The sequence below is a fragment of the Copadichromis virginalis genome, linkage group LG4, assembly GCF_057382275.1.
Source record: "Copadichromis virginalis isolate Kocher_CV1m ecotype Utaka linkage group LG4, C_Virginalis_male_GT1.1, whole genome shotgun sequence".
NCBI classification, from domain to species: domain Eukaryota; kingdom Metazoa; phylum Chordata; class Actinopteri; order Cichliformes; family Cichlidae; genus Copadichromis; species Copadichromis virginalis.
Window position 1 is genome coordinate 24,690,095 of NC_140621.1, and position 27,967 is coordinate 24,718,061.

The 27,967-nt window shown below is 39.7% G+C and overlaps 1 protein-coding gene and 1 long non-coding RNA gene across 2 annotated transcripts; one reads left to right on the forward strand and one right to left on the reverse strand.

Moving 5' to 3' along the window:
* Positions 1-733: 733 nt before the first annotated feature.
* Positions 734-7,283, forward strand: slc25a10a (solute carrier family 25 member 10a). Its single transcript, XM_085454410.1, has 11 exons — positions 734-1,099; positions 1,630-1,749; positions 1,842-1,956; positions 2,051-2,099; positions 3,935-3,976; positions 4,080-4,123; positions 4,292-4,362; positions 5,359-5,451; positions 5,532-5,609; positions 5,788-5,844; positions 5,957-7,283. Exons 1-11 carry the CDS (start codon positions 1,010-1,012, stop codon positions 6,056-6,058), a joined length of 861 nt encoding a protein of 286 aa, XP_085310536.1. The 5' UTR covers positions 734-1,009; the 3' UTR covers positions 6,059-7,283.
* A 1,804-nt stretch (positions 7,284-9,087) lies between these two features.
* On the reverse strand, positions 9,088-11,467 carry LOC146711539 (uncharacterized). Its single transcript, XR_014920174.1, has 2 exons — positions 10,198-11,467; positions 9,088-10,063 (listed from the first exon to the last, which is right to left on the reverse strand). It is a non-coding gene; the product is annotated as an uncharacterized LOC146711539 (long non-coding RNA).
* Between the last annotated feature and the right edge of the window lie 16,500 nt (positions 11,468-27,967).

The following is a 27,967-nucleotide window of genomic DNA, read 5'->3' on the forward strand; positions in this document are numbered from 1 at the left end:
AGCTACAGCCAGCAGAAAATAATGGAGCAGGCCTGCAATAAATCCTATCAACCATGAAGGTTAAGCCTGTTGTTCATTCAACTTCATTTTTATTCTGGACCTTGCAGTTATCGTTTTGCCCATCTCATTTATTTCACAGACGGTAGGCCAAATTGCAACCACCCCCAATCTGATCAAACAGCTCCCTAAAAGAGGCCCAACAACAACAACTCATGTTAAAGCATTAGACAGAAACCTAAATCTCAGTTCTGACTATTGCTAGCTGTCATTACCCATTCCTGCCTGTGTCTGCTCACATCTTACCTTTGCTCCAACTTGGAGTGGGTATCCAGTTGCTGTTTGTATCATCTGTCATGAGTGCCCCCCCTCTGAGTCAGCCCAAGTGCTGCTGTGCCAGGCTGGTCATTCATAGCACTCATTTAAAATCATGTCATGTTCAACAACCCAGACGGTTGCATTAGCTGTAGAAACTTTCAGAAAAGTATAAAAATAATAAATAATGTTGCTGTGCATCACTGACCCATTGTTCAAAATGTTGTAACCTTGTAACCTTTTGTGCTTATGACCTGAAGTCTGAATGCTATAATTAGACAAATCTATCCTTGACAAATATTTGTTTAAACTTCGAGACCTTTGCTCCATGTCAGTGTGTCGGCCACAATTTCAAAACTACAGCAGCGGTCAAGCCCGCTTACTATTTTTATATTGGTCACGTACACTTTCTCCCATGAACCAGCTGCACCCCTCTTCTTCTTGGCACACAAACATGGAGTAAGTACAGAGGGACACTCATTATATTTGTCTGTCCACTGCTTCAAAAGAAACAAAAATACAGATTTACATTGAGATGACTCCCGTCGACTTTTAAGATGAATTGTGGCCACGCATCACCAGAAGTGCTGAGGGGAAAAACGATGAAAGGAGCACCCTCGGGCAAAGTTGTCCTTTGAGCCTCTGAGAAGTCGACCCTTTGGTTTTTTCCCCCTCTAGAGTTTGCCTCACTGACAGCATGCAGGAGAACCGTGTCTCTCGTTGGTATTTTGGTGGGGTCTCGTCCAGTGCAGCAGCCTGTGTAACCCATCCACTGGATTTGATAAAGGTAAATTATAGAGCTTATCGAATTTGAATTAACACCAGAGCACAATCCTTCCATTCGGCAGAGACAAAATAGATCCAGATAGGCCTCACTGATGTGTCTATTTTGGCTATTTTGGTTTTCTATTTACTTGCTGATGATAAAATTTGGAATAATGTGTTGTAGCAATATTCATTTTAGCAGTTTCTTAGAATTTCACTTGGTTATTATGCAGCCAAATTGCCTTTATATTGGCAATCATTAGGCTTGCTTTGATTCCTTAAGGTGCTTTAAATGATAGTAACATTTGTAGTGTATGTTTAGTGGCACAGCTTTTTATTTCTTGCAGCTATTATCGCTATTATCCACTTATTGCATTGGTTTTCTTTAATTTAGGATGCGGACTGAATGGTGCTGGTAATATTAGAGCGTGAGATATATTTTCAGACTAGATATTAACGGTTTTAAAGACAGGAACCTTACATATATCTAAGGCCAATTCTCACTAAAAGTGCCACTGACTCTTAGTGCTGCTTCCTTATGGTTGCTTCCAGGTCCACTTGCAAACACAGCAGGAAGTGAGGATGAGGATGATTGGGATGACTCTTAACGTAGTGAGAAGAGAGGGTTTTCTGGCTCTCTACAGCGGGCTCACTGCTTCCCTCTGCCGGCAGGTCAAAAACAACACTCATTTCCATAAAACCTTTATCAGCCGCACACTCTTCCTCTCTTTGACATAGCTGTTTTTATTTATTCATTTGTCCAGATGACATATTCTTTGTCACGATTTGCCATTTACGAGACCGTCAGGGATAAGATGAAGAGAAAAAATAAAGGTCCTATGCCTTTCCACCAGAAAGTCCTCCTGGGTGCCTTTGGAGGTAAATGGTGGAAAATAGCTTACATTTTATTTAAAGATGTTGTTTCATTTTATACTTAAAATTGCATTTAAAGATGTTGTTTTTCCTTCATCAGGTTTTACAGGTGGTTTCATTGGGACCCCAACTGACCTGGTGAATGTAAGGTGAGATACAGTGTTTATGTCTTTGTATCTGTTTGCACTTCACATGTAGAATCGAATGTATTTTTGTGGTTCACCACATAAAAGTCATAGTTTATATTTTATAGTTCAGTGCATCCACTACATTGCTGTTTAAGGTCTAAATTTGCTGTCATTCCAGCCGTGAGATAAAAGTGATTCATTTTGTTGTCAAAATGCTTTAATAGTTATAATAATTCTATGAATATTTAATATACATTTAAATGGAGATTAAATTGAAACTGAATCATGAAACATATTACTAATAAAAGCCTACATTTATTTTTAGTTTGTTCTGGTCCATTTAAGTGGCCGTTTTATTATCTTGAGCATTTTAAAAATGTTGTTTATAACTTTTGGGGTTTTGCGGTTTCTGTCCACCGTACTTTTGTGCGAGTGCTTGATGACCAAAAAACAAACAATAATAGAAAAAGAAAAATACCAAAAAGTAACAAAGGATACACGAACACGGATCACTTCATTAGGTACACCTGTCCAACTGCTCATCACAAATATCTCATCAGCCAATTATATGAGAGGAACTCAGTGCATTTAGACATGTAGACGTGATCAAGATGACCTGCTGAAGTTCAAAGAGAACATCAAAATGAGGAAGAATGGTGACAGAAGCGACTTTGAAGGTGGTATGGTTGTTGCTGCCAGGTAGGCTAGTCGGAGTATTTCAGGGACTGTTGATCTTCAAGTAATTCATTGTATTGGATAGTCGCTACATAGGCCTTTACCAGAGTTGCCTCAGTTGTGCCGACTGGGAGCTTGGGCTGTTTTACCCTGTGCTTCTTAGGTTATTCTTTGCCTTTGGAGGAGCCACACTAAACCAGAGTTCATAGAATGGTTAAAGACACTGCTTCCTGTGAATCACTGATGGTAAGGAATAATAACTGTCAAGGAAAGTTTCAGCAAGAGTGGATTGAGGTTGCAGAGAAAACAAAGGACAGAATCTAACAGACAGTTGCCCTTTCTCTTTTGTGCGTCTGCTAAGTTTTACACAACCCCTTATTTATTTTGTTCTTAGTACTTGGATACTTTTCTGTCTTTGTATTTCTCCTTACTGATTGCACAGATGTAACCATGTCCAGTGTATGCTATTTTGTGTTTTGATTGTTATGAAAATTGAAAATAAATAAAAGAAAAAAAATGGGCAACAGAAGGTTGGAAAAATGTCTGGTCTGATGACTTTTTCCGCTTTGACATTTGGATAGTAGGGTCAGAATTTGTCATAAACAACAGGAAAACATTGATTCATCCTGGTATCATCATGCTGCTGCTTGTGGTGCAAACGTTGGGATCCCTATTACCAGCTGAGCATCATTTAAATGCCACAGGCAGCCTGAATATTGTTGCTGAACATGTCCAGCACGCACTGTATCAAAAAGGTCTCCAGGGCTCATTTGGGATGTGGTGGAACAGGAGATGCAGATCATAGATGTGCAACTGACAAATCTGCAGCAACTGACATGGTGCTATCTTGTCAATGCCATGAAGGCAGTTCTGAATGCAAAAGGGGTCAAACGTGGTACTATCTAACAAAGTGTCTGTGAGTGTATATATATTTCTAAACACAAGTTAAGGGGTTAAGGGGTTTCTAACATAACATCCAAAGTAGGTACCTGTAGAAATGTTGTGAAGTGAAAGGAAGATAGCTGGGGAAAGTACAAACTACACAAGAAAAAAAGTTGTGGTGGCATAAAAGCCTTCCAATTTTAGATGGTCAATTTTCCCAGAGTGCAGAAGCAAGACAATCAGTGTTAAGGCTGCACGTGCTGACAGACAACCGGCTTTGAAATCTCTCATCTTTACAGAATGCAGAATGACGTCAAGATGGCAGCAGAGTTCAGAAGAAAGTAAGTGCACGAAAAATGGGAATACATCCTGAATCATAATTACAGACAATTATAGTTCTTTCCAAATAACCATATTGTAAGATAGTTTTTTCCCTTTTTACAGTTATGCTCATGTGTTTGATGGGCTCTTACGTGTCTGTAAGGAAGGTAAAGTCCATAAAAGCTTCTACCATTAAACGTACCATTAAAGCTTTATTTTTATTTCCTTTGTATGTTCTGTCACAAGTTTAAAATCCACAATCCTTAAACTCAAGAGAACAAATACTGACTAAAGATTTCTTTACAATGTTCATCCTTCTGAAATGTGCTTTTTAGAGGGGCTGAGGAAACTGTTTTCTGGTGCTTCAATGGCTTCTTCGAGAGGTGCACTGGTGTCTGTTGGACAGGTAAAGTCATAAACTGCCCTACAAGACAACAGTGACTGCAAATATAGTGAAACTGTGAATTTTTGAGCAGTAACAGCAAACTGTAAGACAGAACCATAATGGCCTTAATGTTATAATTTTTATGCCCAACAATTATTGCCATAAATAAATCTGTAATGGCTAAATATGCAGATAGTCAGCTGATTAAACTGTGTTTATTCAGTTTTTCTTAGCTTGTTATGTAGGGAAATATATTTTAGAGGCTACGCATAAAGTTCAATTAAAAAAATCTATACATTTAAATGTTGGTATTTTTTAAATTTTAAAATCAGTCAGTATAATCCTAAAAGTTATACTGCATGTAATTATCATGCAAAATGCCAAAATTCTGAATACTGCTCAGACCAGTAAGTGCTGTCAAAGAAATTCCTTTTTCTCTGGCAAAGAGAAACTACCAGTTGGAGACAATCATGATCACTAACGAGATGTTAACAGGCCTTGGTGTTGTTAAGTTAGTAAAAACATTGTAGGGCCTTCAGCGTCACTTATTAAGATTTAAGTGAGCGTATGTAAATGTTTGAGCCTGTGTGTATACTTTTGACCCTGCATGGATTGGAGGAAATCCTAATAAATTAAAACTTGTGCATCCAATTCTTGTTTTTTAATGTCTTTAAAGATCTATGCACAATCATTCCACCCTGGAGAAAGAAAACTTCAAAGAAATCATTAAAGGCCCTAAATCACCATGACATTTATGCCCATGTTGAGTACCCACGAACTTCTGACCACAACTGTATATCCACTGTGTAGTTTGCTCTTGTTCTGTGGCAGGAAGGACACAGATTAGCCTGCAGCATTTAAACCAAAACTACATTTTGGGTTTTAGGTCTATTTCACTGATATTTTTTTTAAGTATTTTCTTGGAAATTATACACTTCTTTAAAAAATAAAGAAACAAAACAGAAAGCCATAAATGCGAGCCAACTTACGCAGCACATGTGTGTTTTGCTCCTGCAGCTCGCCTGCTACGACCAGTCCAAAGAGTTGGTTCTGGCTACTGGTTACTTGACTGACAACATCTTCACTCACTTCCTGGCGAGTGTGTTTGCAGTAAGTGACTCACGTCTGTCATAGCATAGCAAGACAAACATCACATGATTTTCTGAAAAAAGCCCTCTGTTCTTGCGCAGGGTGGCTCTGCTACAATCCTCTGTCAACCACTGGATGTTGTTAAAACAAGATTAATGAATTCAGAAGTTCAGTATGGGGTGAGTGTCTTTAAAATGACTTTTCCTGTTATCTGGTTTTGCAGGAGAGTTTGGCTTATTTAGGTCTCTGAGTTCTCCCGCCCTCATCACTCTGATGTTATGTATGTTTTATTCATTGGTTATGGGGAAAATGACACAGCTTGGCATGTCTCTTGTGTGTTTTGTCTCCTTGTTGCAGAGTGTGTCTCACTGCTTAACAGAAACAGCAAAGCTGGGGCCGAATGCGTTCTACAAGGTGGATGTCACATTCACGCAGACATGATGTTTTATACAGCTCTTTCTAATTATGTGCTGTAGTAACCTACAGAGTATTAAGACACTGAAATAGTGCTTTGATTTGTGTCCAGGGTCTTGTTCCTGCAGCTATCCGCCTCATCCCTCACACAGTCTTAACCTTCATTTTCCTCGAGCAGCTGAAGCAGCATTTTGGTGAGATGGTCATTACCTGAGGGTGCCATAAGATAGTTTTCCTACGACCACGGCTATTCCTTCAGGATTTTAGTGGCCCTCCATGCTGCACAGGTTGATCTCGACAAACTGAGCTGGGGTTGAGTGGAACCCTCAAAAGTCCGAGACGGAAAGAGAATCTTCATGCTACGTTTTTCCATCCATAACACATAATCAAAACAACTTGTGTAATAACACCCAAAGCTCCAGACAAAAACGTGGTGACGAAACGTGGTGTTTCTTAAAAACGGAGACGGTTTAAATTATTTACATTCACCACTGTGCTACTTCACTTGTCATGAACTGTGCAACTATAAATATCACCTAAGGTTATATAAGGCTAATAAAATAATAAATGGATTTCCATTAAATTCAAAACTGTCTCTTGAATGAATATCCTGAACCTGACAAATGAATCTTCATGCTACAAAACCTCCAGTGCCCTCTGGGGGACAGTGTTACACTGAAAAACAGCCTGCCAATATATTTATATAAAGTGTATTTGTAATTATGCAGATTGTCCAAGGATTTGGTTCAAGACAAGACTGTTTATTTTCATATTATGGAAGGAATGTGAGGGCGGGACAGTAGTGCAGTGGTTAGCACTTTCTCCACTGCCTGTGCAGAGTTTGCATGTTTTTCCCTATTCTGCCACTGATTTCCTGCCACAGTGCAAAAACAGGCATGCTAGGTTAATTGGTGATTCTACATTGTGAGCGCCTGTGATGGACTGGACCCTGCCTCTTGTGCTATGTCAGCTGATGGAAGAGGCCCCTTGGATCCATAGTTTTGTTGGAGAAAATGATTAGAAAGGAAATCTGTGGCAGAAGCGTTACTTTTTCTCATTTTCATTAGTCAGGATTGAGAATATAGTGAGAAAATAAATGATGGGCTTTATGGAAAAGAAAACAAGGCTGATTCAATTGTGAAAACAAGCTTGTGAGACACTCCCTTGTCAGTAATTTGTCTCTTTATTTACTTCTCTCACTGCATGAGTGCAGTTATTGCTGGACACATCAGACATCCTGTCAGGCCTCTTTTAAAAAGGAACACTTAACCTCTTAGACAATTAGATTCACTTGAATTCATTATGACCGTGCTTTCATTAGACACTCAGCAGCTTTTTAAAACAGGAGGCCGGCAGATTCGTGTGAAGACAAAGACAAAATTTTTGCTTAAAAAAAAGACAGAGAGAAAAAAAAAGTTGTGTGCCATGGTTCAGCAGCTGTATGTGGGTTTGTGGGTTCATGTTATTTAATATCGTTCCAGGTATTATTTTCCTGAGCATTATATTGTACAGCGATGCACAATCCATCATGCTCAGCTTTACAAGACGAACTGATATCTTTTCCATGTCCTATGGTTTACTCACTGCCTGTATCAGTGTCAGAATTTGAGTGATGATTCTTGTCTTCGGGATCCAACAGCTCCACGCTTGATGCCTTTTCCATGATGTATAGTCAAACAAAAATCAGATAAACTTTCCTTAAGAAGTCCAGCCCGCTAAGTCACTGATATCACCAAGAGATTAATGCGTAAGTGAAATCAGCTCTTTTTGATGAAACTTTTATTTATTTATTTTTTGCGGTTAAAGGTTAAGTTTCAACTTGCTTATTCCTAACTGCTGCACAGGTTACACGACCCCGTGAAACCTGTGCAAAAAGTCATCTAATGGTGAGCCGGTTATTATGTGCGGTTGTCATGGTGCTTGACGAAAGAGCAGCTTGATGACATAGGTCAGTAATGATAGATAATGCACTGCATAAGAAGAGTACATCTGCTTCCTTTTTTAGTGTATATCCAGATTTACTTTGCTGTGTATGAAAGAGTCAGACAGTTAAAATAAAAAATTATTAAAAAGAAGTGTAGGTGTTAATTTATAAAATAGAACACTTTTTTCTTTTATAATATTAATGTATGAATGTATTTCAGTATTAATTTATTTGCTTGCAAACAGTACTGAGCAGTTGTATAAGTTTTAGATAGATAGCTTAGCCAGCTGCCTCAGGTCTCTAGAAGCAAGCATTTCTCTTGGATGTTGAGCCTCCGGATTGATTTGCATTAAGAAAAATGCTAAATATAAAATTCAAAGAGATTAATAAAGCCAATCAATCGATTATCCATTCATCCACCTGTCTTCTTCCTCTTCTCTCAGCTGTTATGGGGCAAAAAAAGTGGAAAATTAAATATAAATAAATAAATAGGGAAGCATATTAATAAAAAAATGATCTATTTCTGTCACATTTTTAATTTAATTGAATGCTCTGATTTATTACACTTGTATTATTTTTATAAACTGATTCATTTAGAAATTATTTATTTTTTGTGCCATTTTCTGCCCTTCATCACTCTGAAGCCTCAGACGGCGGTTTGTGCTTGATGTTTTCTCTTTATCAGGCACTCTATCGCTGGTAGAGACTGACCGCTGCGCCCGAAGACATCCACCGGGGATGCAGCTAATGATGGCGATGATGATGCACACGCACACACGGACAGAAACACATATCGCTTTCTCATCTTTCTCCGTTTACCTTTGTTTCTGGATGCGGACGAGGAAGAGATGTCAAAGTCTGGTTTGAAGCTGAGAACTGACAGACTGAATGTTTTGGAACGGTTCTGACAACAGAAACAGAATTTGAGATTTTACAGTGAGGTGAATTGTTATACCAGATGTTGCGGGTTCATATCTCAACACGAGGAGAAGCCATTTTCATCTTTGATTTTTACCCAACAGGATGCTCACTGTATATATGAACAAACAGGCTTTTTAAAAATATACATTTTTATATTTTATTATTTCTCATTGGCCAGTTTGTTGAAATAATAATCTTTTCTTCACACTGAGAAACTGGGCTTGTGCAGATATAAGTAAAGTAAGGGCACAGACAAGGGTTTAAGTCTTTTCCAAAACAGCATTAAGAAGGTTTCAGTTAATGTTCAGTTAGCATCCACGCAAAAAACCCCAAATCAAACTATACAACCTTGATAGTTATATTTCATGTTTAATTTCACTTTTTTTTTCCCAGATGTCAGTCTCAGAAGTTGTCACGTGTGAGTCAAAGTTTCAGGCTGTTATGTCTTTAAGATGCTGACAAATTGCAAAACTCTTCTGCAGCCTTTAAAGGAAAACACTGACCTGACCTCATTCTCTGTAATTGTTTATTATTATTATCATACTAAAAGTAAGTTGAGATTATTCGTGTTTAAAACATTTCTGGATCACAACATTTGTTGAAAAAAAATAAAATCAACAAGCATGTTAAAACCGGGCATGATTTCATGTCTCTCATGTCAGCTCTGGTTCAATATATCCATACCCCACAGTGCTGGCATGCAGCTGTTAACAATTTAATGCAATAAAGATTAATTTAATTGCATTACATTTTTGTGTGTGATAAGATCCAGAGGGATAGCAAACATCCAAGTAATTCATATGTGGCCTTGATTAAATTTGAAGTGGACATTTGCATGGAATAATGTGCAAAGCGCCTTGAGGCAACTGTTGTCGTGAATTGGCGCTATATAAATAAAACTGAATTGAATTAAAGTGTCTGGCTGCACTCTTTAAACAGCATGAAATTTTAATTAAATGCACTGGGTATGGCCAAGTAGGCCGGTTAGTCCGAAGCGTATGAGCTTTGCAGTTTGTTATACCTCCGCTGTTAAGCCTGGACCAGCTGCACTGTCACAGTTCAACAGTCTTTTAACATCTAAGAAACCAAAAAAAGCGCTTTTACATTTCATCTCACTGCCAGCTGTGGTAATCCCTTCTTTTCTAGTTTCTTCCCTCCTTTCATCTTACTGATCCATCAGAGTTTTCCTCAGCTTTCCTGGACTCTCACAAGGTAGTTGACAGTCCTCTGTTCTTCTTCTCTGCACTCTGCTGCCAGCTGCTTCAAATGTCAGATTCTTCCTCTCATGGGCGATCTCTGTTTTTCCACAGGCTGGTCAGCTCAGTCAGTGCAAGCAACAGTGTTAGACTTCAGTGAGGGTGAAGGTGGGAAGACCTGCCAATTACCAAAGTGATCATCCAAACAGCTTAGCAGCTGAAAAACACCAAGCCTGTGAAACTTTAGATTTCGCAGCATGTTTTTTAAGCAGTGTGACCGCAGACATAAGAGAAAAGCAAACCTATACGTACAAAAATGTTACACTCTGTTGATTTTCTTCTCCAAAATACAAATGCAAGATGACAGGGTTAAATCCAATATTTTCATCTGGACCCCTGGTTCTTTGTAGTATACAGCAGCAGCTTCTGGACTGGATTGGAAAAAAGGATGAGATTTTAAATCACGGTGCAGACTAATATCAGCAAGATTAGGATTTCAGTCCAGCACAAAAGGAGCTGTTCATTCAGTGAACGTTAATTACTAAGCTTGTTAATAAAAGCACACATCTTGCTTGTTCCATTAAAATTAAGAGGTAAAGAGGAATGAGTCAGATTGACTAAAATTTTTGTCCTTATCATTCTTTAGACATTATTATCTAAATTCATCTTTTTTTTCAACACACAGCCATCAAATGGACCTATTTAATGTTTGTTTAAGCAATGACAATTTAAAATCGGCAGTAAAAATGATGGTTAGCATATTTCCAACTTTTAGAGTTACAATTGATTCTTTATTAGAAGTTTTAAAGCTGATGAAAAGTTGTCATTTCGCCTGGCAAAACTGATCCGTCACCAGCCAGAAATTGTAACACTGCTTTTGTCTACCTCTGTCTGAAATCATGGATTTAGTTTTTGGAAAATTTTAAGGTCACTTTCAAGTGGCTAATCTGTTACTATTATCACTATAATTTAAAAATGATACCAGAACTTAGATCCCCTCTCACTGCCCCTCCCAGAGTCAAAGTTTGGTGCATTTCCTTAATGAATCCTTCTCTTATCAACCCTGCGTTGTTGGCTGGAGATGATTTTTCCTACACTGTCTACGTCTGAGGGATTTCTGCCAGCTTGCGTTGGACTGGGTCACGGCACCACCTGTGCCATGCCTGGCTGGCCACAGCAGGTAGTGCTGAAAGCTGAAGGTGCTTCAAAACCACTCTCAACTGGGCTTCATGACACTCAATGTGGGCAACAGAGGGGCCATAAATCTGCAAAATTATATTTAAATAGAAAAATAACCAAAATTACACTTCCCTGGTTTTCATTCGACAATAGTGATCTGCCTTTCTTCCTTTCTTAAAGCTCATTTGCTGCCAGTATCATACTGGGTGGTAACAGCGCTGATCTCCTCGGTTTGGAATGACGACAGAGTTGAGAGAATGAGCGATGGTTTCACATTATGGAAAAGTTTGTGGGATGGAGTGTGGGAGCCAGGCTTTTCACTTGAGGTCTGACTGTGGCTCTAAGCCTGCATGCCTCCCCTCTCTGCTCCGGCCGGCAGCCCTTTGCAGCCAGAAGAGAGATATTCACATAAACAGGAGCGAAAGCCAGGGCGGAGAAAATCACCAAAAACCTTATATAAGGAGCAAAGTGACTGGCAGGCCAGAGAATCAGTGAATTGTAAAAGAAGGTGGCAAGCAAGCAAAACATTACACAGACTTGTTTACTTGGCAATTATATACAGTGGGGCAAGAAAGTATTTAGTCAGCCACCGATTGTGCAAGTTCCCCCACTTAAAATGATGACAGAGGTCAGTAATTTGCACCAGAGGTACACTTCAACTGTGAGAGACAGAATGTGAAAAAAAAAAAATCCATGAATTCACATGGTAGGATTTGTAAAGAATTTATTCGTAAATTAGGGTGGAAAATAAGTATTTGGTCACCTCAAACAAGGAAAATCTCTGGCTCTCACAGACCTGTAACGTCTTCTGTAAGAAGCTTTTCTGTCCCCCACTCGTTACCTGTATGAATGGCACCTGTTTGAACTCATCATCTGTATAAAAGACACCTGTCCACAGCCTCAAACAGTCAGACTCCAAACTCCGCCATGGCCAAGACCAAAGAGCTTTCGAAGGACACCAGGAAAAGTATTGTAGACCTGCACCAGACTGGGAAGAGTGAATCTACAATAGGCAAGCAGCTTGGTGTGAAAAACCAACTGTGGGAGCAATCATCAGAAAATGGAAGACATACAAGACCACTGATAATCTCCCTCGATCTGGGGCTCCACGCAAGATCTCATCCCGTGGGGTCAAAATGATCATGAGAACGGTGAGCAAAGATCCCAGAACCACACGGGGGGACCTGGTGAATGACCTGCAGAGAGCTGGGACCAAAGTAACAAAGGTCACCATCAGTAACACACTACAACGGCAGGGAATCAAATCCCGCAGTGCCAGACGTGTTCCGCTGCTGAAGCCAGTGCATGTCCAGGCCCGTCTGAAGTTTGCCAGAGAGCACATGGATGATACAGCAGAGGATTGGGAGAATGTCATGTGGTCAGATGAAACCAAAGTAGAACTTTTTGGTATAAACTCAACTCGTCGTGTTTGGAGGAAGAAGAATACTGAGTTGCATCCCAAGAACACCATACCTACTGTGAAGCATGGGGGTGGAAACATCATGCTATGGGGCTGTTTTTCTGCCAAGGGGACAGGACGACTGATCCGTGTTAAGGACAGAATGAATGTGGCCATGTATCGTGAGATTTTGAGCCAAAACCTCCTTCCATCAGTGAGAACTTTGAAGATGAAACGAGGCTGGGTCTTCCAACATGACAATGATCCAAAACACACCGCCCGGGCAACAAAGGAGTGGCTCCGTAAGAAGCATTTGAAAGTCCTGGAGTGGCCTAGCCAGTCTCCAGACCTCAACCCCATAGAAAATCTGTGGCGGGAGTTGAAAGTCAGTGTTGCTCGGCGACAGCCCCAAAACATCACTGCTCTCGAGAAGATCTGCATGGAGGAATGGGCCAAAATACCAGCTACTGTGTGTGCAAACCTGGTAAAGACCTATAGTAAACGTTTGACCTCTGTTATTGCCAACAAAGGTTATGTTACAAAGTATTGAGTTGTATTTTTGTTATTGACCAAATACTTATTTTCCACCCTGATTTACGAATAAATTCTTTACAAATCCTACCATGTGGATTCATGGATTTTTTTTTCACATTCTGTCTCTCACAGTTGAAGTGTACCTCTGGTGCAAATTACTGACCTGTGTCATCATTTTAGGTGGGGGAACTTGCACAATCGGTGGCTGACTAAATATTTTTTTGCCCCACTGTATGTAAAGCCAGATTTCATCCCACGTAAAAGCAAAAGTTTTTGTAAGCTATGTACCCCAGCTTAATTTGTGTATGTCTACTTGTGAAGATGATTTTTTTTTTTTTACAGTTAATGGCAGAAAAAAAGACGCCAAAAAAGAGGCAGTGACATGTAATAAAGATAATGATGAAAAGCAGCAGGTTGTGTTCTCACTGAAACAGCTCAAATCAGAGCAGAAAAAACAGCCCATTAGTCTGAGGCAGCAGAGATAAACAGCTATGCAGAATTTCTTGTTTTTGTTTTCAGAAAACTTTTATGTTAATAAGGCGCGTCAGCCTTTTTACTTGAGGGGGTCCCATTTTTAAATAGACTCTCCACATCCAAAGTGGAATAACAGACATGTTCTTCAGCATTAAATGGTGATATTCTCAGTCAGACCAATATAGTGTTTGCTTGATTTTTTGAGAAATCCATTTTCATATGTACAGTATGAAGTTATTCAGTCCAAATGACTGACTGCAGCTTTTCATTTATCACAGTGCTTAATGACATCAGTGGACGTGCACAAACTATTACTGGAGCACGGTAATCTTATTGCTTATTAGCCCAATATAACTGAGCAGTACGTGAAAATGAACCCTGTTACCTTTAGCTTTCACATAGATAGCTACAGCGAGCACTGTTCAAGCATTTAGATCTGCAGTTTCTCCACAGGAGGTCTATCTCACACTTTTTTTTTGTTTTTCCTTTAGCGTAAGAATCTTCATTTCTACATATATTGAAATTGAAATATGCCCGATATTTACCCGAAACCCCAATCAATACAATCAATCAAGTTCCCACTTGTTTTACTTTTGGGAGGAAATGAAAGCAGCTCCTGCTCCTTAACACAATTAAGCTTTTAAACTTAATCAAAGTCAACTGAATAATGATGCAGACAACGTTGAAGTCATGTTTTTAAACTAGTTGCAGATGTCATATACTGGTATCCATCTGTGATCGGTTCAGTGCAGCTGATGTAAGAGCAAATATAAACCAGTGACGTTTAATTTTATCACATAATCACTACTTATTGAAGCAATGTTAAGAAACAAATTGGCGTTCACGTGGAAGCTTTTTTTGATGGTAAACGAAGCATGATCTTAAATCTCATGTGTTGATTCTGAAAGGTGGCATCAATGGCTACTTACTTCATAGCGAGCTGATTACTGTATGCTCTTAGAGCCCTCTTTTCCTGCGGTGGCAGCAGGAACAAAGCATTTCCCTCCTAAGCAAGCTTATTTTCACCACCTGTCCATTATCCAGTTAGCTCAACTTAAGGTCATAGCCTTCCAACCTCTGGTTGCTAGGGAAACATATATTCCTTGACCAGTTGGCAAGTGGCTGCTGGTTGATAGTAGAGATGGCACGATACCACTTTTTTATGTCCGATACCGATTCCGATATCATAAATTTGGATATCTGCCGATACCGATATGAATCCGATATAGTGTTTTTTAATCAACAAAACTGGTTTTTTTTAAAATATCTTGCTGCATTTTGTATAAGTTCATACTCAAGTTTAAAACAACAACTACACTAAAGCTATTCTGTTATACCTGTATGCAAAAAAAAAAAAATTTCATAGTTCAGCAATACTGATCAATCTAATAAACTTAAACCTACACCATCCTCCCTATTCTGGTATTTTAAAGAGTACTTAGCGTAAATATTAAGCAACCTAACTAATAGGGTTCCAACTCCCAGGAACAACAAAAATAAATAAATAAAAAATAGGGAACCACCCCTCACACTCCACCTCATGATGCTTAATCGACGTAATCAACCTTAATTTGATGCAGTGTGAAAAAAAATGCACAGAAATCAATTATTTTTCAAGAAATATTAAATAGATTCAACATCTTTCTTCAACAAAATTGCAGACTGCACAGATGGTACCTTCCCAAAGGAGAAAGTACTATAGCTTACTAGGGTATATTAGACTTAATAGTTACTATATACAGTAATTGACTTCTATTCATTTTACATCAAATTAAAACTTTGGGTGTCAGATAATTATTTATTAAAAGCTAGACATTTTAAATGAGAATAAGAAAGAAAAGTATGTCTTTGTGCCCCCTTTTCCCTGTTAATGCCCTATCGGCCCCCCTGGCTAAACTTTGCTAGATCCGCCCCTGCACAGTTACCAGCCGTCAGCTACAAGCATGTAAGCATATTTTATTTGAAGATCTTCAGACTATTACATCCAGTTGCAAGTCTCTCTAAATGCAAAAACCCACAAAAGATTGCTTTACAGATAAAAGTCAGCCAAATAATTCATTTCTTTTTTTTAATAGTTAAACTGAAATAATCTAAATTTTATAGCACACCTGCCCATAGTATGTAAAACACTCCGCTTTATTGCTTGTCTGCAGAAGGAATTTGCACTTCTAACCAAACACAATTGATATTTTAAGTAATGTAGATGAGACAATTCCCAAATTTTCCTTTTGAGCAATCATTCCACTTTTACTGGAGCATGGCACAGCATCAAAAACTCTATAATTCAGTAACATCCCCTACATATATAATTCACAATGTGTTAAACATAAGCAGCTTATTTATTTTTGGGTTCCTGTTTCTATTTCTCTAAAAAAGACTAACGTATCTCTGTGAGACATGGTACGGGTTAAATGAAAATAAGCACAGCAGTTTTGCCTTCACTTGAGCCCTGTTCACGCTAAACTGGTCTGACTTTTATTCAAATTGATTTCTAAAACAAGTCTCTTTCCCCAGTGTTTTCCTGTTTCTGACAAAGTTCTATGTTTTGCATGAATTTGCCGGAGGACAGTTCTTAGCACATAAGAACAGTCAGATATTGTTTTGTCACCATGTTATGAAACAGTTGCTTTCATTTCCTTTCCGTCTATGTTTTTCCCCGTGGTCAAATCAACTTGATTTAAAATTCGCCTATAAGTGCATATTCCAGATGATAGAAATAACACCTGGCATTATAGCCAAAATGTTCTTTTGGGTACAAACTACATTACAAACCTAATATGGGTCCTCTATTAAACAGCGGAAGACCAGAGTTAGTGGAATATTGTTTTGCTCACACTTTGGCCTCTGATAAAGAAGCAATCCTGAGGGAGGCGGATGTTAGTCATTAGCAGATCCAGCTGTCATCAATGGGAAAATGAATTTTTTCTGCCCAAAGAGTGACAGGTCATAAGGTTGCAGACAAAGTGAGCTCCAACAAGCCATGCACAGGTGACAGATAATTCAAGTGTGGCATTATTTTGCATCCATTAGTGACTAAAGCATTGTTTCTGTGGTAACCCATTAGCTCAAACTCTGTAGCCAGCATTCAAGTTAAATCTCACTTTAACTTTTTAGGGCAGAAATAACACAGTGAGAATCAGTTGCTTTGTATATTGCAATGGTCTATTTGAGAAATTTTAGTCAGGATTTAGGGCAGGTCATAAGCCAGAACTTGCACTAAATAGAGTTTTAAATTATATTTTTCCTATCTTGCTCTCTCTGTGTGTCTCTCTACACCTCCTGGATTGTCCTCAATCTTTAAATTAAAACAACTGCTTAACAACTTAAAAAAATGGGCTGTCAGTTGAAGTCTGATGCGAGCTTGGTTTTATTCTCATCATTTTAGGGTTTCATTCAAAGGGGACTTTATCAGTCATTTATTCATTTTCTTATCCCCTTATCCAATTCAGGTATGCATTGGGCCGGTGGGGGTGTACAATGCGCAAAAGGGAGAGTACACCTTGGGTGAATCACCAGTCTATCACAACACAGGCGGAAAGAAGTCCTTAGCCTATCACATTCACACCTGCTGACCGATGCCAATGATGTAATTACCCAGCTACATTTCCGAAAGAATGCAAAAGCATTGACATATATTTTTCCTTCCTATGATAGGCCAACGGGCAGGGCAGAGATAGATTTTGGTAGCCCGACTGGAAAAATCGCTAGTCCCGGGACGTCGGGCTAGCGATTTTGCGAGCCCTGTATCTGATTGAGGAATCACTCATCTTTGGAAAAGAGAGTTTATTACAGAGAAATGGCTCTTTCCAAAATAAAAGCTATACTTCTTCTGGGCTATATTCTCAGCAGCATATTAAACATATAAGGAGAATCCTGTGCTAACGGCTGTCTAAATGACTCGGGTAAAGTTTGTAGCATGCGTGCTTGTTGTTTGTCGGCATAAATGTGCAGTCATATTCGTTGTGTTCCCACTAGTGCTGTCAGCGTTAATCTCGTTGAAATGACGTTAACGCCACAACACGACAAATCTCCGTTAACGAGCTACCGCGGATCGCCCGTGCATGGGGCTGGACGGCCAACACATTAACGAGCTAACTGCGCTAACACACCCATGTAATTGAGCATTGCGTGGCACTTCCAACATACTGTTTTACTTTAGTCCATGACTCGCTTACCTTCAGGGTCATACGTCACATGAAAACCAAAATAGTTCCAAAGGCCAGATCTGAATGAGGGTGGGGGAGGTTCAATTTCCCATGTTGCAAGGAGAGGTTAACTTCTGTCTGGCTAGCTTGCCCTGTGTCACTACCCGATCCGTACCGGAAACCCGATCGGTACCCCGCATGCGCAAATCTTACGTCACTTCCTCTCTTTGCCAACATTGCGACATTCAATATATTTGATTGATACGGTTAGCGCCCAGTTAGCTCCTAGCATTTCTCAACAGCTCTGCCTCCTTTTCGACTGCCCGGGACATTTAAACAATGGATAATCCGTATGCAAAGAAATTCATGCTTTTCTCCTCAACAGACAGCGTCCCCCGATTGAGCAACAGCGCCGTAAAATAAGAAGAATGGCGCCTAATTACAGAGTTAATAATGCAGACTTTGTAATATCTCACGTGTAGATTCATCAGCCAGATTAAGTGTTTACTGACAATTGACAGTGATAGCGCACATCATCATCACTATTCCAACAATCCTCTCCTCACGGACAAGCATAAACACACTCGACTATCGCTAAATCAGATTTAACACACGTTTGTAATGACGACAATTCAGTTTATAATAGGGTTTATTCGCTCGGTCAGCAGGTGGCGGTATCCTCGTACACTGGGGAGTAAACTGCCATTAAACGAACAGAAGAAGAAGAAAACATCTGCACATGCGCGGGTACGGATCGGGTAGACCCGATTTGTACGGTCAGACTTTACACATGCACAGTAAGGATCGGAGAGTCCTGATCCGTAACTTTCTTTTTATTTTTCGTTTTTGTCTACATTGTACTGAAATGCTTCATTATTGCAAACATTTTAAGATATACTTGTTATTCTTAACATCTTAACTCTTACTCTGACCCATAACTATCGTAAAACGCTACGACCGGAAGTAGAAACCTTTCGCGCATGCGGGGTACCGATCGGGTTTCCGGTACGGATCGGGTAGTGACACCCTGCACTCAGTGAATCTGCGTTCGACTACTCCGCCTAGGCTGCACTATCGAGCGCAGATCCACTGAGCGCTCAACACAGACAGCATCGTCAGAAGGAAAGTTGATAAAATAAATTAAAAATTTTGTATTGTTCGATACATATGCGTACCGAACCGAAAGCACTGTATCGAACGGTCCAATATCGATACAAGTATCGTTGCACCCCTGATATATATATATATATATATATGGTCACTATATATATAAATATGGTCACATACATATATATATGTGACCATATATATATATATATATACATTTATATGATGTGTGTGTGTGTGTATACACATATAGATATATATATAAACTAAAAAACTATTTATGTAAAAATGAACAGAAAAGAACATGACATATAACCTCTGTGACTGCATATGCAGTCACAGAGGTTATATTAAAAATATTCATGCTGTTATGGATTATTTTTGATGTGTCAGGCATTCTACTCTTTTATAAAACGATGATCTACAAGAACTGCACATATATCTATTTTATGCAGTTAAATGTTGTAATTAGATTGATTTATGGCTCTGTTTAGTTTAAAATTCAGCACTCTAGTTAAACTAATGAGGTGCCCTTTGTTTTGTGTTGGACACAGATGTAGCCAAAAAAGGTGAAGGAATGTGATGTACTCTGTGTGTGCGTTTCCCACTGTGGGCTCTTGATGACAGTCATTCAGATACAGGAGTGGCTGGAATGGAGGATATGTATGATTGTGTTACTGCTGAACATCAGCCTCTCTTATCACTCGGGTTACTTATATTTTATGGTACTCAGTTGAAAATTTCCCAGGGGAAGGAATGGAACCGGTGAATGATCCCAAAATAACACTTGTGAAATATGACTGGGCCTGAATTGAAATATTGCTGGTGCTTATCAGCTGCAGCCAGCAGAGCATGATTACTACAGACTCGCAGTCGAACAAGGTGATTTCTGTCTGAATCTAGCATCTACTGCTGCTCCAGAGCCTCTGATGAAAACCTGGACTCGCCATCACATAAATGATCCCATTAATCCCAGACGCTGGAGGACAACAGGCCACTTAGACCTGTAATTGTTTAATTATCCCTGCTGAGAGTCGCTATGAGAAAGGACATTAAAACCTGCTGTGTGGAAATGATGAAAACATAAACACAATGCGCATGTAAGTAAGTGTGTGTGGTCTAATCCCTCAGCTGGATGCTTATAATTGCGAATCAGATTGTTCACTTCCTAATATCTTCCAAGAAAGAGAGGTTTTGAAATCCTGCTGATCCAGTTACAAACTGAGCTCTTGTTTCAATCTGAGTGACAAGAAATTGAGACACATAAAACAAACAAAATTAAAGACAATATGTGCACAAATTTGTCATCAGACCCACAATGCTTTGACCGACCAGTGACCGAGGTGTGCTGGATGCTTGCGTTTGTGTTTGAGTTATTATTGTAGACTTGCATGTCAGAGAGAAAACCATCTCTGATCTTTTCTTGGTGGATATCTGACTGGACAGAAATGCTTCAACCTGTACTCAACCCAGTTTTGCAGCATTACATTCTTCCTGCCTTTAAATTTTTCCAGCAGGACAATGCCCAGGCTCACACTGAGTAGTACAGGCCTTTCTGGAACATAGGCCAGCATTTGGTCCCAATATGTGCCTGGGACATGCTGGCTAAAAGAATTTGATCAGAGGTTGCCACAACCAATGACCATTCCACAGCTGCAGGCTGCACACATCCAGAAATGGAGAGCAATTTCTATGGGCTCAAAATGTGGTCATAAATATTTTGTACTTGTAAAAAAGATTTGTATGTGTAAAAAAGATTTGTGTGTGTAAAAAGAATTTGTGTGTGCGTAAAAAAGATTTGTATGTGTAAAAAAGATTTGTGTGTGCGTAAAAAAGATTTGTGTGTGGACTTAGAAAAAAAACCCCTGCAAGTTACAAGTACGGATTTTTGACCCTATTTTTCTTCCCTTCATCTGATTGGTCAATGTCATGTCAATCACAAATGTAACAATCCAATCAGAGAACAGATGGGTTTGGCTGTCGGAGGGGCGCTGTTTTGAACTGCAGGTCCTTGAAGGGTGATACCGTTTGAAGCTGGAGGATCGCTATATAAATATCCGATAGCAGCTAGGTCCCCTAACTTTCAGTAGCTGTTGAAAGGATAAAGTTGTGGTATATCAGTGGTTAGAAATAACATTATTACTTTAGGATTAATTTAACACAAAGTCAGGGCTGACCCAGGACCATTGCTGTGAGTCACAGTGTGCAGCATAAAAGTCCTTTCACATCGGATGCAGGATACGCTGCTAATGCTAACTAAAAGCAAAGGATCCAGAATTTGTTACGCTGGCTGCTGGGCTCTGTGGGTTTTTGCAGCAGCTCTACCTGTACTAGATGCACCTGCTCCTTGTCTTTTCTATCTCTGACTTTATGTCCTCTACAAGAGTTTTTTTTTTGCTAGTTCTTCAAATGTTCAATAAAAACATGTATGCTAATTCATAACGAAGAAAGCTTTGTAATGAAGACTGTCATTTCCAAAACACTGCCCGCCCCCACCCCGCGGTCCGCAGCGCTGTTGAAAAGGCTGTGGAAGTCCCTGTATTAAACACGTAGACCTGTGACACAAAAATCACCAAACTCGGACGACCACAGACTGTTTTCCTTCGTGGTGATGAAGGAAAAGGCTGGGTTGGCATGTAAAAGGGCATTTATTCCCTTCAAAGACCTGCAGTTCAAAAAAAGCGCCCCTCGACAGCCAAACCCATCTGTTCTCTGATTGGATTGTTACATTTGTGATTGATGTGACATTGACCAATCAGATGAAGGGAAGAAAAATAGGGTCAAAAATCCGTACTTGTAACTTGCAGGGGTTTTTTTTCTAAGTCCACACACAAATCTTTTTTACGCACACACAAATCTTTTTTACACATACAAATCTTTTTTATGCACACACAAATTCTTTTTACACACACAAATTCTTTTTACACATACAAATCTTTTTTACGCACACACAAATTCTTTTTACACACACAAATTCTTTTTACACATACAAATCTTTTTTACGCACACACAAATCTTTTTTACAAGTACAAAATATTTATGACCACATTTTGAGCCCATAAATTTCTCAACAGCAGATGGACACTTGCTTTGCCTTTCCTATTGCCCTGCTTCCCATGGCGATGGATAAAACACTGTTGTAATCCAGCAGGTGCTAGGCACCTGTTTCAAATGTTATCTGCTCACTGAATATATTAGTGTTAGAAAATGTCACTGTTTTTGTTTAAATAAACATTTTCATAATTTTACAAAGCTCAGTTTATTTCTTACCACTGGAGATTTAGCATGCACGTCTTTGATAGATCTCTGCTGCATAATGTTTCTTTTTCTCTGTTTATCACTCATTGCAATGGACTGCCAGCTAGATGTTAAAGGGAAATGTATGTGACTGATAATAACTCGTAACAGTTATTCAATCAGGCTGATAACACATTCGTGCTGAGTGTTTGTGAATATGTGAAAGTGACACGCCTTTAAAGGTGTCAGCATATCTCCTCTTTAAAAACACTGTTTTACAAATGCGTTATTGTGGATGCAGCCTGAGAGTGTGCCTGGCAATCGCTTTCCAGCTTCCATCACTGAGTAATGATTCCCAGCAGGCACCACAAGAATTCCACAATTTATGTGGTTAAAGTCAGCAGCGGCACAGGCAGGAGCGCTCACCTTTCACTGCATGAACACTGCATGTGTGGGCAGTGGAAATATGTTTGCTCATACATTCACTTACATGCAGATGGATCATGCAAATAGACCATAAATGTGCTGTTTTATTTGTAATCTGAGCCATTGTTTGTTTTCCATTTCTCACATGATGAAATGGACCTGAAACCTTTAATCAAATTGTGTTTTAAGAGAAAAACAGACACAAGCTTAAAAAAAAGAGCCGGACCTTTTGAGAAATACCATTATATTTATTTATGCAGCCCTCCCTTCATTTTCTAACTGCTTATTCAGTTCAGGGTCGACTTTTTGAAAGACAGGGTGCACCCTGGACAGTTTATTTATTTATGAGAGTTATAGAAAAGTGAAAGTACTCTAATGTCTGAAGTAAGTAGGACGCTACCACCAATAGTTGGCTAGTTTGATGACAAGAAACAGTTGACCTTTCTCTCCCTGAGTGGTTTGAGCTGTACAGATCTGGCAGTTGTTCCTGGATGTTGTTGGCTTTTACTGGGTGAAGGTAGTGCACCAAAAACCTCCTACTGATTGCTTTGGTTGGTAGCAGATTGCCTGTAATTTTTCATGCTTGTCAGTGAATACCAACTAATAGCTGAACGGTATTAAAACTAGAAAAAGTGCAAGGCTACAAGTGGAGAAGATTTGCCTGCAAGGTAAAAGTTGTCTTCAGCTCACAGAGTAGCAAGAGAGTATTTGTAGACAAATCTGTCGCCTTTTATCCGTCACTAACTATGCCCACAGCAATATACTAGATATCCAAGTCAACTCAAACTCACTAAACTCAAAATGCACTAAAACAGACTCATCAGTAGGGATGGGTACCGGTGTCCGGTGCCATCATGGCACCGGTTCTGACATAAATGGTAGTAACCAGACCGAAAAGCAGCGCACATTTCGGTGCTTTATTTCGGTGCTTTTTTTTCCTGAGCTGTGACACACTTCTAGCCAATAATTTTACGTTTCCGAGGATAGTAGGCGGGTCCAGGTACGTACGTTCTTTTAGAGCAGAGCTACAGATTAAAAATGCCCAAGGCGAAGCGGTCAAAAGTCTGGCTGTACTTCACAGCAAAATATGCAAACTCAGCAGCCTGCAACAAGTGCTTTAAGCTGATACTGTGATACTGTCAAAGGAGGTAACACCTCAAATCCGATGAAACACCTGGCGACGCATAGCGTTTTTTTAAAAAGCCCAGAAATGCGCTGTATGATAGCTTGCTGCGAGACCTCACACCGAGCACATCTACTGTGCGTGGGTTGCCTGTTATCGGACCCGGAGTTAGCAATATCCCCCAAAAACCCCGAAGAGGAGAGTCCTGGCCCCTAGCCCTGTCAGTGTAGCAGAAATGACGACGGATGATGATGGCAGCAGCAGCCGTTCTTCTCTGCGTGAGTAGCTTAATGTTGTTGGTGTGTAATTTACGTTGAGTAGGCTAACCACGTTATTACATTAATGCATGTAAGGTGAACTAGCAAACATCATCATAGCTACATGCGGCTGTCTTCTTGTTTGATGGCAGATACTCCCTTCACCCTGGCCAAAAAGGCTAAAATGACCAAAGAAAAAGTGGAAAACAGTTAAACATGAGAGGTTTTGGACAAAGTTTGTGTTTTTTCCATTGATTAAGCACTGCTTCCAGCCAAGAGTGATACCATATATGCCCCATAGCTGCAGAAAAGGCTAACATTGTTATCTTTTTACAAAAAACCAGCTGAACATGAGAGGTTTTTGGACCAATTTTGTGTTCTCCATTCTTTGAGCACCGTTTGAGCACCGGCACCGTTTCAAAAGTACCGATTTGGCACCGGTATCGGATAAAACCTAAACGATACCCATCCCTACTCATCAGTTAAAACAAAGCCATCACCAAGACTGCTTGAACTAGCATATGGATGCTGTCCACCACGTGTAATGATACAAACGATACAACAACTCCTATTAAACACAACTTAGCAGGTCTTAAAAAAAACTAATGAATTTAAAAAATCCTCCATCTTTTAAGGCGAGCACCATAAATCCTGCTAACACGCCATAGTTGCTTCATTTTTGCCATAGCTACATTTTACAGGGGTTTTGATCTATTTGTCTACTCGGTAAGAAGACACTTCTCTCAGTGAATTACTATAAGCTTTTAATTCATATACATGGTGAAGATGTTGAATTTGAATGATGCATCTAAGGCTACCCTTTTATTTTGTATATCAAAGTGTGTAATTATACAGTCTGCACAAAAATGTACTTTTGTCCATTATAGACTATCAAGCGCACTTTCATATGTTATTGCAAATAATTAAAAGCTTGGGTGAAAGCTACTTTACAGTCATACTATTTGCTATTTGGAGCAACAGGAAGAAGCCCAGCAACTCTCTACTAATCATTCTGCTCTCACTCTTCTGCTGCTGCTTTTGTTACTGTCCAGGTCTCTGTTGAGTTTAATGGGCACCGCACACAGCCCCTTACACCCACAACCACAGCAAGGCAAAAAGATCAATTACATCGTAGCAGAACCCTTTTCACCTTCACATACCCCCAAATCCAGATATGCATGCATGGAGCTGAATAAAAACAGAGTAAAAACTTGCAATAGGGGAGAGCCATTAGCTAGCAGGGCAATCATCTTGTCAGGGATAATGCTGGTGCCATGGCACGACCAGTACTGTTAGCACAGGCTCACATAAGGGAAAACAGACTAGAGAAAATAGTGCTTGAGCATGCTTTGAACTCTTAAAGTAGGAAGCGGGTTCTCGAAGGTCTATAACAGAGGATTGGAGAAAGCACAAGAGTTTGACCTTTTTAAAATGATATGCAGATGAGCAATCCTGAGTAGCTTTAAATACATTCATGGAAAACATAAAAGGTCATAACAGGGCTCTTTTGATGTGGGCAAATGTAGCATTTCAGAAGTTGGAGATGGTAATTTACAAACATCTGCTTTTATAAGTGTAAGTGTGCTGTATATGACATGCACATAATTAATGTGTGCATACAGCAAATGATTTTAATATCAAGAATCAATGCGGAAACTTCATGTTAGCTACATGAGATTGTGATATATATTAGTAAAAAACTATTAGTAAAAAATAAATAGATGTTTAATTTTCTGCAAGTAACTGGAAAACCTATTTCTAGTAACTCAGCTATCAAATTTTATGTATAAGTAAGATGAGCCGCATGATCTTCTCATGATCTTCTCATAATAATTTGGTGTTTTAGTAGGAAACCTGGATGCTGCTTTGGTGGGTGAGACCCCCATACACATTTCTGCAGATTGCAGGGATTGCAATGACACTCCCCAAAGCAGCAGCCATCCCTTGCAAAACAATGCGCCCAATCATAGTACAGATCAGAAAACACTTGGAAGCCCAAATTTTAATATGACTACCATCCGTGATCTACTCACAAACAAGTTATGTCTTCAACAAACTGTCAGTAAAAATAATTTGTGGGTTATAATGATGAAGGTATTTATTAGGGGTGCAACGATACTCATATCGATATTGAACCGTTCGATACAGTGCTTTCGGTTCGGTACGCATATGTATCGAACAATACAAAGTTTTTAATTTATTTTATCAACTTTTCTTCTGACGATGCTGTCTGTGTTGAGAGCTCAGTGGATCTGCGTTCGACTACTCTGCCTAGGCTGCACTGTCGAGCGCAGATCTACTGAGCGCAGCACAAGCTAGCAAGACAGAAGCTAAGCTCGTTGCAACATGGCAAATTGAACCTCCCCCACCCTCATTCAGATCTGGCCTTTGGAACTATTTTGGTCTTCATGTGACGTATGACCCTGAAGGTAAGCGCGTCATGGACAAAAGTAAAACAGTATGTCGGATGTGCCACGCAATGTTCAATTACATGGGTGGGAACTACTGCGTTAGCGCAGTTTGCTCGTTAACGTGTTGACGCCGTCCAGCACCACGCACGGGGCGATCCGCAGTAGCTCGTTAACAGAGATTTGCCGTGTTGTGACGTTAACATCATTTCAGATTAATGCTGACAGCACTAGTGGGAACACAATGAATATGACTGCACATTTACGCCAACATCATCCTAGTGCAAAGACAAGTGGAAGCAGACAAAAACAACAAGCACGCATGCTACAAAGTCATTTAGCAACTAATCCAACAATACATACAAATATTAACAATGGTTTAATTAGAGAGAAACACAGTTTAAATAACACTTCTAAATAACTGAATGAAGCAGTTTCGGGCAGCGTGACGTATAGGCACTTCTTCATGTTCTTCAGTTTACTGTGCTGTCTGCAAGACAATACAGTCCCAATCTCCACTTAATGGTAACTATGTGACTATCTAAAGAAGATATGCCTTATTTAGATTATACTTGGCATTTGAAAACACTCAGCGTTTTGTGTTTCCTTTTGGTATCACCTTGTGTTTTGTGTTGATTCTGATTTTGGTATTAGTTCTTAGGGTTTGGTTCTTGTGTTTAGCGCTTTAGTGTTTTATCAGCCCTACCTGTGTCTGTCCTCTGTGCTCTGTTCGTGTCCCCGAGTTTGTGTTGTTAAACAGTCTGTGAGTTTCCTGTTTTACTTTGTAGGTTTGTGTCTCGTTATGCACATTGGTTCCAGCTGTTTCCCCTCCTCTGTGCTATTTCCTGATTACCTGGTGTGTGTATTTATAGTGTGTGTCTGCCTGTGCTCCTCGTCACGTCTGTGTTACTCCGTGTCAATCTGCATTACTCTGTGTAACCCGGTGGTCATTCTGCGTCTCTCTGTCATCTCTTTCTGTGCATTTTGCTCCTCATCCCGTGTCCTTATGTTTCAGGGTAGTTTTTAGTTTTCCCCAGTTTAGGTTTGTTTACTCCCCGCTCTGCTCTTCCTGTTTTGCCACTTTTCACGTCTGTAAATAAACATTCACTCGCACTCCAGCCAGTACCTACATTTTGGATCCTTTTCTCTCTACACCACACAACTGCTGCCCCAGCCGTGACACTCAGGAGAATGATTTTTGTGATCAGTCACAGTTTGCTTGAGAAACTTGTTAGTTGAAAGTATCTGCTAAACCAACCCATCAGTGAAGGACAGCAGAAACATACAGACAGTGTTAGGGTATGGTATGCTTGATCTCTGGATGGACTCTAAATTCTGGATGGAGTATAAATTAAAATAAAGTTTCAATAAAAAATGTATTTTATAGTAAAGCTATTTCAAAGTAAGCCTAAACATGCTAATAGACTGAAAGGTAAAAGCTGCCACACTTTGAAACCACATTATATAGTAAGACTTGACTGTACAAATAAAGTTTACTAGATAGTTCCAGCTTATAGACATGTTATTGCAGTCCAAGGGGCCCAGATGGTGAGTCGACAGCATATGTTGAAGAGCAAGATTGGCAGAGTCACACCTGAGCATGACAGAAACTGATTACACCCCACCCTTTTCTCCTCTTGTTGGACATGTTTGATCAGCTGCCGGACATTATCCCGCGCTCCTGTTTTCACTCCACACTACTTGGACAGCTCACCTGATACCACTCAGTCTGCAGTGAGGTGTGAACTGCACCATTTCCTTTCGCCAGGACTGAATTATTGCTACCTGCTTTC